The sequence below is a fragment of the Pezoporus flaviventris genome, unplaced genomic scaffold (genome assembly GCF_033815535.1).
Source record: "Pezoporus flaviventris isolate CSIRO_AGI_PZ_B2104156 unplaced genomic scaffold, CSIRO_AGI_Pfla_v1 ptg000079l, whole genome shotgun sequence".
In the NCBI taxonomy this organism is placed as follows: Eukaryota; Metazoa; Chordata; class Aves; order Psittaciformes; family Psittacidae; genus Pezoporus; species Pezoporus flaviventris.
The window spans coordinates 3,159,927-3,172,844 of record NW_026892627.1 but is presented as its reverse complement, the minus strand read 5'-3'; the positions used below and the strand labels follow the sequence as shown (position 1 = coordinate 3,172,844).

General features: G+C 41.7%; 1 protein-coding gene across 1 annotated transcript in view; it reads left to right on the top strand.

Annotated features, from left to right (window-relative positions):
* Positions 1-12,918, top strand: part of VIPR1 (vasoactive intestinal peptide receptor 1) — a 104,138-nt gene that overhangs the window by 72,490 nt on the left and 18,730 nt on the right. The window contains exon 6 of the mRNA XM_061474415.1: positions 442-574. Within this exon, the coding sequence (XP_061330399.1) occupies positions 442-574 (133 nt within the window). The remainder of the gene's footprint in view (positions 1-441; positions 575-12,918) is intronic.

The following is a 12,918-nucleotide window of genomic DNA, read 5'->3' as shown; positions in this document are numbered from 1 at the left end:
CAGAAAGCCTGTGTTAATTTTTGTAGCAGCTGCTAAGATTTTGTTTCTATTCCTGAAGAAATATTTTACTATGAAAAGAATTATTACAGTACAGACATTCTGTAGAAAACAGACCTGTATCCTGAGCGCAGTTTGCTCAGTCAAAAACATTTCTTTTTCCAGTGGAGAGCAGCGTGATGGACCTGTTTTCTATCATTCTGTATTTTGATCTTTTTTTCTGAGAATTGGAAAAGCAGCAACACCGCTGCAGATGTATGGATTGCCACATGTTTTGTGGATTTAAAAAGGTTTAAATGGATTTACAGTGATTTACATCAGAACATAGTCTGTCTCAGGGTTTCTAACATTTGTTGGTGGCTTGGGAGAAGAAACATAAAGAAATAAATAATGCTTTTGAAAAGCCTTGCTGTTCAGAAATGTTATTTCATGTCTTCCCAACAGAAAGCTACACTGTACTAGAAATTATATTCATATGCACCTCTTCATGTCCTTTATAATGAGAGCCATCGCAGTCTTCATAAAAGATGTCATCCTGTTTGAAAGTGGAGAATCTGAACACTGCTTTGTGAGTTCAGTAAGTAGCCATGCGCATTGAAGTTTCCACCTTATTCTGTTGCCCTTATTCTGTTGCCCTCCAAAACAATGCACCAAAAATTAGCTTGCAAATGTGTATAAGATAGTACTTTGAGAAGATCTCATGGGTTTATTTTTTTTTCTCATTCGAAAGAAACAAAAGTGTTACTGCTGCAGTTTAATTTGTATGGAAAAGGCATAAAATAAATTAGCAGGGTCAAAAGTTTATAGGCATCTGGTCTTCTGAGGTCAAACCCACAACTGGGACTCTACAAGATTTTGGACCTCCTGTCAGTCCTGTGTCCATCTCCCAGTCCCATGCTAATTTCTTGGACATGCTGGTCAAAGGAGACTTTCAGTCCTGTGTTTTGGGATTCAGTAAAACCTTTCCCTTCAGTGAGGGTGGGAGTCAGATCCAGATACTTTAGGCATCTACGGGGTAAGTACCTATACATTAGCTATGTGTGTAAAGTGCAACCATAGTCATTCAAGCTCTAATTAATACATTCACTGGAGTCTGGAGAGTGCTTCACCTCACTTTGAAGAGGGCACCTGCATTTGGATGGCTCTCTGGGCTCCACTGATTGCAGTTCCCGTATCTCTGTAGGAGCTTAGGCAGGAAGCCTATATGTAGACATCACTGTCTGGTTTTCATCTGGATCTGTACCCCACACCAGCTGTCTGCAACTGTGAGATTTCCCAACTCAGATGATAAATAAGGGGAATAAAGGAGTTGGGATGTGTTTTCCACTTTCAAACTCAGTGCTATCAGCTGGAGCAAACATTAAGGAGAGAGAAGAGCTGTTTATCTAAAGGCCATATTGACTCAAGGGGACACTGGTCATGAATAAATTCAGGCAGGAAGTTGAAGTCATCAAAATAAAGAGATGTGATCAGAACATCACAGCACAGCAGTCCAGCAGATCCTTTCTAGACCTGTTTTTTTATGTCATGCAGCACCAGAAAAAGATTCACTTTTCTCTTCCATCCAATTTCTTCCTTGCCTTCTGGCCTTTCTGTACCCTTACCCTGAGTCCCATCCCTGCTGTTACATGATCTTTCTGCTTGAGCACCTCTCACTTGATATCAACTGCTCCCAGCGTTTCCCTGAGAATATCTGCAGCATGATGCATTTCTGTTGCTCGTTCCTGCCCCTCCTGCCCTCTGTGGCTCACTGGGATGTGTGTTCATTACCAGTAGTTTGCTTTTGTTGCAGTTTTATTGTGGAGGTCCTTGAATAGAGTGGAATATAAATGGGAATAATCAATTTCCCGCTGTCTGCTGCCACAGATAACTGCCAATGCTAATGGGCAGAGAAGCCAAGAACCCAATGAGCCATGGAGTTTGAACTAACCTCTCACCCCTGCAAGAGTTTCCACTGGGTTGTGACTGAGGCATGACTGCAAAAAAGCTGTGTGAGAAAAAAGCTGTGTGAGAAATATTTGCTTCAACCGCCCATCCAGAAACACTTCTGTATATAAACACAGGACTTTGGCCTTCAGAACCCACAGCTCCTGGAAGCTAGTGTGCTTTCTGGCAGACCCATGGCTACCACCATTGTGTGAATTTCTCCCTATCAGAGGATTTTCATGTTAAATGCCAGCTCAGGGTGAATGGCTGAATGATGCACAACGGTTATAAAACTATGTGGAACAAATCTGTCTCTGCCGCACTATGCTGAGTGTACCCCTTGCAAAATCTGTACTCATGTTGACCCAACATTTTGGAGAACCTTCTAGATCGTAGGGGAAAAAGTAGCTACATGAAATGCAGTCAAAATGCCTCTCCTAATATTCATCTGTTTGCGGAAATAGTTATAAAATCCATTGTGTTTACATGGGGTTGGTTGGGTTAGGTTGACTTGGGTTAGGGTAAATAATTGGATGTTTTATGCTTTTGACTTGCAGGATAAAGTTTTAACTTGGGAGACCTGGGTGCTAGTTCATATACCCAGGGCCTAATACACAATTTATTGAAGATTTTATGTATAACAGGTAGGTATGGCCTTGAGCTCATTCAGTCTGAGGAGAGGTTTGAACAAACAATTCAATTTACTGAATGCTTTCACTTCTGTGCTGCTTCAGGAAAGGTCACAACCAAAGCTATAATAATGTTCTATTAAAAGAGAAAGTACTGCACTTAATTCCTTTAAGGAAAAAAAGGATAAAGGCACCCCTGTTTTGGAACAGATTCAGGGCTATAAATGGACAGAGGTCTCTCCCAGGCTTTCTGGTGAAGGGACAAAATTCCTGAATTTGGCATTGCCTGTTGCAGTAATAAGACTTAAAATTATGTTTCATGCACCAGGCACACAAAAATATTTTAAGCTTTCCACCAACAAATGTGTCAGTACTCCAATCAAGTAGGAACTCTGCTACATGTAGGTGTATATGTAATAAAAAAAAAAATTATTCATAAGCTTTGCGTTTTCACTTCATTTTACCTAGCGTGGGAAAGCTCAGTTACAGTGTTAACTCTGTGCCATTTTAAATTCAGATAGTTTTGATTACCATTGAGTTCAACATGCACACCCTAAAAAATGAAATTTTGGGGGCATTTCTATGGGCCACAGAGCCTGAGAATGTGGCTATAAGCATTTCAGGGATAATGCAACCAAAATACATGTGATGGGCAACACTGAACCATCATGTGAAACAGAATGCACACCATGCTCTGGGTGATGTTTACAGAGTGATGTGTGGCACCTGTAGCCTCCTTGAATTCCTTGGTCCTTATCCCTTGATAAACCCACTCCTAGTGGAAAAAGTCTTGCTGCATGAGTGAAAAAATTCAGCCTATTTTCATGGGGCAGAAGCCCTGAGTTGGCAAGCAAGGCTTTTTTTCATAACAAAATGTATCTTAAATGATCATTGATCCCAGGACCTGCATAACGTGGCCCAGGCTTCTTGTCCTGCACCAGAAAATCTCAACAGCAGTACCTCTACGAATGTCCTTCATACCTTCTCCTCTCCCCAGCTGCCCAAATCAACCAGGCTTGTTCTTAGGCAAAATGGGGATCCCTTGGCTCATGCAGAAGCATGTAGACTGACCTTCAGAGAAAGCTAGCCCTCTAAAAACCCACTGTTGGATTTTCCAGTGGAAAACAAAGAACTGCAGGGACCTTGAATTTGCTAGAGAGGTAGGAACAGCAGAGGAGTCTGATGGCTGTGATACACACAGCATATTGCCTGAGGTACCAATAGTCGTTAGTAGACCAAAACCACTTTCTCTGTTATGCATTCAGTGATAAAGTATGTCTGTAACTGTGTGTAACTGAGTCATCCTGTTGTCTTAAATTGCTTAAGAATAGGCATATACAGAAGTGTGTTAGTCAATCTGGGCTTTAAGCACTCAGATGTAGAAATGGGAAGGGATCTGTGAAATCACCCACTCAAACCTCTTCAATAACTATTAATTTTGATTCATTCAGAATATATTTTGTCTAATATATTTTTCTAATGGAATATATTTTTCTAATGGAAAATTCTCTATCCATGGCTTTGCTGCATCCAGCGATTAATATACTGCATGAGAAATTGTGCCATTTTACAGCCAGTAGTTGCTGGCATTCTTCTGTTTTGTTTTTTCATTGCCAGACGCAAGGGACCTCCTTACAAGTTTCAGTTTTTCACATTAGTTTAATAGGCCTAGTGACCTTCTTCTGTCTTGGAATTCCCACACTTTTTGTCTTCCCCTTCCCTTCTCTCCCTGGAGAACATGATGTGAAACATAGTACCCAAAACAGCAAAACTGGTAGAAAGATTGAACTGAGCACTTCAATTGCTCAATTAAGGTGTAGGCCAGTGAAGTTCCTTTTGACTGGAACCCCTTTTTTTAAAAAGGCAAAAAAGAAAGACCTAGGGAACTACAGGCCAGTCAGTCTCACCTTGGTGCCCAGCAAGATTGCAGAGCAGATCCTCCTGGAAACTATGCTAAGAGACATAGACAATAAGGGGGTAGTTGGTGACAGGCAACACAGCTTCAATGAGGACAAATCATGCTTGACAAGTTGGTAGCCTTCTATGGTGGTGCCACGGAGTTGGTGGATAAGGGAAGAGCAACTGACGCAACCTACCTGGACTTGTGCAAGGCATTTGACACTGTCCTGCACAAGATCCTTGTCTCTAAATTGGGAAGGCCTGAATTTGATGGATGTAGCACTCAATAGATAAGAATTGGCTGGATGGTTACACCCTAAGTGTTGTGATAATAGTTCAATAACAAAGTGGAGATGAGTGACAAGTGATGTTCCTCAGAGTGAGTATTGGGATAAAGAAGAGCAAGTAGGGATAGGACAAGGGGGAATGGGTTTACACGGAAAAAGGTGAGATTTAGATTGGATATTAGGAAGAATTTATTCCCTGTGAGGGTGGTGAGGCCCTGGCACAGGTTGCCCAGTGAAGTTGTGGCTGCCCCATCCCTGTCAGTGTTCAAGGCTGGGTTGGACAGGGCTTTGAGCAACCTGGTCTAGTGGAAGGTGTCCCATACCAAAGAGGAGCACAAGGAGCAAAGCAAAGATCACTGCTGATGTGAAGTGTAAGTTTCTCACTGTGCTCTTCCACTCATGTCTGACCTGAACCACCACACCCTGTCCACAAATTCCTGTGAAATCCAGCCAAATGGTTCCTGTTGGCTTCAGGAGATGGGTGTTGCAATGAAATTGCTGTCACAACGCAAACTTAACACACCCATCTCCCTGGTCTACATTTTTACCATCACTTTAGATTGAGGCTTGCATCTGGCAGAAAACTTCTATGGAATATTATCCCCATATCTGCTGTTATCTCCATACCTGGTGATATCTCCATATCTGCTGATCACCACTACAAACTTGTAAGTTTTACAGCAAAACAAATGACAGAGGGGAAGGAAAAATGAAAACCTAGAGAAAGTTCCTGTAAATGATACAAAGAAGTAAAAAACAATGGAAGAAACCGGGGGGAGGAATGAAGGCATTGTACGTTTGCTGGTTCTCTTTCAAATATCACACCAGCACTTTAAGGTACTGAGACACTTTTAGAGATGACCAAAGAATGGGTGGGAAGAGGAGACAAAGGTGCTGAAGCTACATGCCTCAACCATGCTTTCAAAAATCAATGCCACTGTGCAGTTTAGGATTTAGCAGCAAGTTCAGTGAATGAAGGGTGTGTGAAGTAGTGAGAAGCTATAAATAAGGGGTTTGGGATGCTAACTGCCCAAGGCCAGTAGCAGCCAACAGCATGGGAAATGGACTAACTGTCCACCTAGAGTGTTTTAATGTTCTTGCTTGGATTTTGAAATTGTCCAGCGATACCCAATCCAGGAGCATGTTATCTTTTCTAGACTGAACATAATTCATCTACCTGTCTAAGTCCCTACAGACACTTACAAAGCAGGCCTAAGTCATCTCATACATGCCGAAGAGAGAGGGCCTGAATGCAGGTAAATGCTGTGGAGCTGATGGCAGTTACTTCTGTATTGGTGAGATAGCAGTTTATGGCTGCCACACCTGAAGCCTTGGTTTTTTTCATCCTATTCTGCACAGAGACTCAACCGTAGTTGGGGCTGGCAGTTTCAAGTAAAGAATAAAAGGGATTGGGAGAAGGTTTGTGGTGCTAGGAGGTGAAGCTCTCCTGAAAGGATGTGGGATAAGAAGGAAATGACGTCTTCAGATCTGAGTTGGGGAAGAAAGGAACATGCAGTGATGGAGAGTGAAGGAAACCTTAAGTGTCAGAGAAGCTTAAGGTGAGACATCAGCATTTTGAGAAAGGATGGATGGCAGTGGGGGATGAAGCTAGGCACTGCATGTGTGGTGCTGGAGGGATGCCAGGCTAGGAAGTGAAGTTTTGTGCCACGGGTTTGGAATTCTGCTTTAGAGAGATGGGGTTTTCAGTAGAAAAGTGGGAGAAGAAGGGGAAAAGTGCAATATTTCAGCCATCTGTTGTCCAGCATGGATATCCCTACACAGATATTCACCAACTAGTCCCACAACAGAGCCAACAGAAAGCAGGAGGGTGAGCTTAATGGTAGCTCTGGCTGGGCTCCCTCCCTGACAGCTTGCCACAGGTCAGGCCCACAGAGCATGGATGAAGTGATCCATTCCTCCAGTATCTGGAGTTTATGCACCTTCTGCTCCTTGAACTGCTCATGTCAGGAAACCCTTGAGAAGGCCTAGACCACAGACACCAAACTCTAACATGGTTTTGCACGTTTTTTCTTGGATGAGTTATCTCCTTGCCTTCTCCTTTGCTGCCGGCAATAAGCCAGGAGTGAAGGCAGAAAGACTGTGGAAGAACTCTGGACCAGGAACTTTCATTAAGTGACCATCATCCCTGACACAGCAATGCCACAGTCACAGGCTGGCACCTTAAAGCAATTGTGTGTATTGCCAATAATGAAAGAAAATGTGATAAGTGTGAGGAAAGGCATTATCAAAACTCCACTGACCTTCTCTCTGTAGTTGCTGCCTTGTGGTTGACTTGCCTTATCACTGAAGATGTGCTTAGAAGTGCCATTATTCTGTGATTGAAGAGCGCGAAATAGGGACTGTTACCCCATTTACCAAGATAATTTTATTTTTATGTCTAAACTCAACTCTGAGTCATCTGATGCAGAGGCTAGAGCAGCTAAAGCTAATCACCATCTGAGAAATACTCACACTGCCCCCAGAAATTCCTAGGAGACAAAACAGAAAGGCCAAGTACCTCAAAGACTGACAGTTACATAACCCCTGTGAAGATCAGTGGAAGAGAAATGCTTAAATAGCCTTGAGGGTACAGTCATGGGACTTAAACTTGCTTCTTATGTGAGACAAAGCAGATAAGAGCTTCCTATTGAATTCAACAGATAACATTGTATTGGAGGAAGCCTGTATGGGAAGTGGGCAAGGCATAAAGTGCAGTCGTGCAGACCATATTTTTGTTGGTGTAAGCTGATACAGGTCCATTTATTTTAATGGAGTTCTCAAGGTTTCTGCAAGTGCAGGATCTGACCCTGCTATGCTTTGCTGTGTTGCAGGCACATAAAATAGAAGTTGTCTCATGTAACTTCCATATTGGCAGAGACACATTTTTAAATTCCTTGTTATTTTCAGTGAGCTGTCAGCTGGCATTAAAGAGGTGAAAGCACAAAGAAAGAATGAGGTTATTTCATGGGACTTTGGGGTTCATATGGGTGGATGGATTCTCTATAGCTAGAGAAGTGACACTCTAACCAGAGAAAGAATACTTTATCCATGTTCAGTAGTGGCCCAGCCCTAGTACAAGTGGAAGTGTTGGTACATGGAAGAGAGATGGAGATTGAGCCCAATAGGTTCTTCCTAATGTCTCCATCCTTCAACAGTCTTGATGTGAACAGGCAAGACTTAGCTTGCTGAAATAGTCTGTGTATGCATGTGTATGGCTATACAGCACAGCTCATAAGTCTAGAAATAGAATTTCTGCTTTATGAAAGTGGCAACAAATCAAAAAGCTCCAGGTTATAATGGCTTAATAAATTGCCCAGTGACGGCTGACATGGAGTAGGTATTCCAGTGTGTGCTTTCAGGAATTGATGGGCGCATGAAAATGCAATGTATTGTGACCTAGAGGAAAGCAGGTTAAGATAAATTGAATTAATTTGCTATTGCCAGGGCTTAAGAGCACTCTTGCATAATGTTTCTGGGGCACCACAAATGCAGAGCAGCATGTTAACAGAGAAAATGTGTGTTTGAGGCCTCTTATCCCTGTACCTGAGGTAGATGGCAACTGTGAAATCAGTTATGTTAATCCATCTACTGTACTTTTTGTAGGGTTGACTTACAGTTGAAGCCCCTGAAGGCAGCAGGAGCTGAAGGGTCCATCATCAAGATATAAGATTATTATTCCCATGCAGGTCTTTGTTATAATTCCTAATAGATGAGAAATTGCTGTAACCGAGGCTCTTGGCTTGGTAACTTAGGCCCTCACGAACTGAAGGCTATATGCCTCAATCATAGGCCACTTTGTTATTATCAAAACAGCATTTTAAGAATTTCTTTAATCACATTTCATTACTCACAGATAGTGTTAAGTCCTCAACACCCAAAGTCTCCATGAATCTTCGAGGAAAATTTACACCCATTAATATAGCAATTAATCATTTGAAATTACTGGCCTGTCAGATTCCATGATAGAGAAGGAAGGAAGAAGTCAAAGGCATCCAATTGGTTTAGGAAGAGATTTCTTATTTGAATAGACCTCAGTTTCCTTTCATGGTAGAACATAAACCTTATGGGGCTTTTCTATTGCTAACCTGTTGACTTCAGGCTACAACTGCAATTGAAAAGAGGGAAAAAATAGAAGTGATGGCGTTTTGCCAGGCAGTCCTGTTTGTTTGTTGCTAATTTGTTTTTTCTGTTGTTACACAAAAGGTTTCGTGTGCTAAGGATAAGTTAACATTCTTTTTCTATTTTTTTTTTTCCCCCTTTCTTTTCTTTTTCTTTCTTTTTTTCTTTTTTTTTTTTTTTTTTATTCTGGAGAAGAGAAGGCTGAGGGGAACCTTATCATTACAACTACCTGAAAGGAGGTTGTAGCAAGGTGGGGGTCAGTCTCTTATCCCATGTAACAAGTAAGAGGATAACAGAAGATCACCTCAACTTGCACCAGGAAATGTTTAGATTGTATAGTATGAAAAATTTCTTCACTGAAAATGTTGTCGAGCACTGAAACAGGCTTCCCAAGGAAGTGGTGGACTCACCATTCCTGGAGATAATTAAAAGATGTGTAGATGTGGTGCTTAGGGACATGATTTGGTGGCGGACTTGGCAGTGCTAGGTTTGTGATTGGACTCGATGATCTTAAAGGTCTTTTTGAACCTAAACGATTCTATGATTCTGTAAAATAAAAGTTAATACTTTTATTAATGGAGTAATACCCCATGAAAAAAAGAAAAGTATTTGAAAACTAAGTCTGTCCTGACATCTCTAACATGCACGAAAATTAACGGACAACGCATGTCTATGAGCAGTGCTGTACAGTATTTAGGTTATGATATGATTGGGCATTTGTCAGTTGTATGAATTCCAGTGCCATGACAGTTAGACAGGGAATTAATCATACTGTGTAATCTTACAAGCAGAGCAATTAGTTTGTTATTATGTCATCATTACAGGTAACATTATGCTTTGCCTAAGGTGGACATCTCAGCAGAATAAGACCTGGGATGCTATTAAACCTAATTTAGGCATGAGGGAATCAGCTCAAGGTTGAAACTCCTGAATTTAGTCATGATTATGAGTGTCTAAAATGGCTCTATATTTATGGAAATACAGAGTTAGGCCAGTGCCTGGGCTTGAAGACCTAAATTTCAACATCTCTGTGCTTGCTCAGTGGTACCCCATCTTCCAGGTTCATCCTGGTAGCAGGATCATGATTGGGATCTATAAAAAGCTTTTAAATAAGGTGAAGGAAGCCTCCTTGACCAGGCTGGGGAGAAGAGCAGCTGTTGCTGTGAGCAGATTCAACATGAGTCACTCAGCAGCTAGCCCTTCAGATAGGTCATGTCTTCTAGGCAGCATAAAGGAAAAGTGCAGGATAAATCTGTCACTGAGAAAGCAGTTGTCATCTGTCTGCTGTCAAAGAGGCCTGCAGAAATCTCTGTGTAAATCTCTTCCTCCTGCATCAGTGGTGGTAGCCCTGGTTAAAGGACCTAAGTACCTTAAAGGGAATTTTGAAGCCTCCTGAAGTTTCATGACTGATTGAGGCAAATCTGAGCCCATGCTTTTGCCAAAGGCACTGTCCCAACTTCATAAATAATGCCAGGAGCTGCAGCTTTGCCCAGGATTGCATATGATGTCTTAAATGTATCTTTATGGTAACTTAATATGGCTTGGTGTCCTGCCACTAACATTCCATGCCATGAAGCCACAGAGTTTAAGGGTACAAGGGGAGATCATGGGCTCTGCACAGCACTGGCATCCATGTACAGGATAGGTCATATTTGGAAAGGGACAGGTCAGGTCTCATGATGGGGATTCCTGTGACTGGGGCAAGGAGACTCAAGCAGACCATTTATATCACAGTGTATTCACAGGCCAGCTATGACAGGTAGGAGAATACCCGATCACTCAAGTGCCCTTTTATACTTCTTTGATATAAATCTTTCTTTGACCCCAGTCCTAAACCTGTAACACGCCATATTCCCAATAAGGAAGACAAGGGAGGCTTACGTTAGTGCAGTGGTGCTCTGTGATGACTGCAGTGTGTCTGTGAAGTTGATTGACCTTTTATGATAGAGTTTTCTTGCATTCACAGGAGGCTGATGCATGAACATGTGTTGGCTCTGTGTGTCACAACCTTAGACCAACCTCAGACCAACCTCAAAACCTCAGACTGACTCCTGTCCAGCTACACTGCTTATATTGAGCTAGAAAAATTCAGCAGCTGGTCAAGACTGACAATCCTTAGCAGTTATTAATGAGCAGGGGTACCTCAAGCAGAGTTATTATCACTGAGAAGTATGATATACATGTATTTAATGTATTGTCAGATTCAGCTCTGAGTTAATTACTTCCTCCAGCATCTGAACTGCATTTTCTAGGTTTATCAGGTATTCACTTCATCAGTTTTAGGAGAAAGAAGTTTTTCTCATGGCTAGCATACAAAGTGCTACTAAGCACAGGGAAGAAGGCTGGTAAGGCTATTGCTTGGTCTTGTTATTCCCAACTTCATGTCCCTTTTTCTTGCCTCTTTCTCAGAAAGTCTAGTTGAATCTTGAGTGCAGTCTTCCTATGATCTTTCACCTCCTACCTGGGCTGTATTTTTCACAGCAGCTATAACACATGTATGCTGTGCTGCATTCTGGCTATGGGTATCTTGATTGCTTTCCTCATCATTCCATGAAGCTCTCAACTTGATCCACTATTGACACCCTAAAATTTTTGCCCAGCTTTTCAACTAAGTACATTTCAACATCCCAACAGCTTTCTAACCAACCACGTGCTTTTTCCCCACTCATCCATCTCCTTGTTGAAAGCACAGTGGACATTCCTAAGTATCAACAGCTCATTAAATATTTGCCCTAAAATGACCACAAGAAGTCGCTTTCTCTTTCAAAGCAAGTGTGGTATCTTCTGCCTTCTCTATTGCCTTGTTAAGCAATAAATACTTGTATACTCAGGGCAGCTTTGTCTGAGGGCCTGAGTAGTGCACCTCCATTTGAAATGAAGTCATTTATTTGAGAGCCATAGGCCTGGGTCCTATCCAGAAGGCAGGCATTCACACCCATGTTCAGGGAATGTTAAACACACCATGACCAGCAGGACAACGATTTTCAGGTACAGATGTGAAAATAATAGAACTTATTTCAAAGACTTGTCTATATTTGAGGAAATAGCCTTTTAGGACAACAGTACAGCGCGATATGTACATTTTTTTCCCTGTCCTGCTATGTCAGCAAGGATTCTTCCTACAGGGCTGACTTCTGCCATCTAAGCATGGGATTTTCATAACCCTTAAAATGCCTAGGAATATCCCAAAGGTCTGCATAGTAAATCCCTGTCCTTCTGTAGCTTATGTGGACATCAGCAAGGCATGATCCCGGAAGAAACACAGGGAAATAAGGTGTTGTAAATGAGACAATGAAAGGGCAAGAATAGAAAAAGCAGTGCTGTAATGCTGCTTTTCCTGCTGAAAATATCTTTTCTAAACATAGCCTGTATTAGTTTTTCAACACTGACACATCAATGGGTCTGCTTGTTGCAAAAAAGTCTTCTATGAGATGTAATAGCTCATCTCAGTGTAATGTCTGTCATTTAAAGGGCAAAGCATCTAACATAAATGTGGATTTTATTTCCCAGCATTGTAACAACCATTCTGAAGCTGAATCCAATTGATCAGGAAGGTAGAGACCCATTACCAAGTGTTGCATGTAATAAGGTCTCTCAAAAGCCAGGAAGAACTGTTTACCAAATGTGTCACTGACTTGTCTGTTAAACAGCATAGAATGGAAGAACAACGCTGCAGTCAACTAAACTGCAGCTAAACTTCACTTCTTGTAGAAAAATCTGGTCTAGTTTAAACTTAGGTATCTTTGGCGATAGTAGCAAGAAGGCCAGGCAGCAAGAAAATACCATGTTTTATTTTGTAAGGTGTGACAGTGCATCCAAATCTGTTCCAGTGCAGGAGATCCTCATGCTGCAGGGGATCCCTGGCTGGAATAGGTTACTGTTGCGTGCTTAAAATTATGTATAAAAATACCCTCTTTCCAGGTAAAACAAAAAATGCCTGCAGTGGTAGCAATTGCTCAAATAGCAAAACATCCTCAGCATGGATCAAAGAATTGATCTGCATCAACTGTAGATGATGTAGAATCAATGCTACAGGTCCCCCCCCAGAGAAGTTGCCAAAG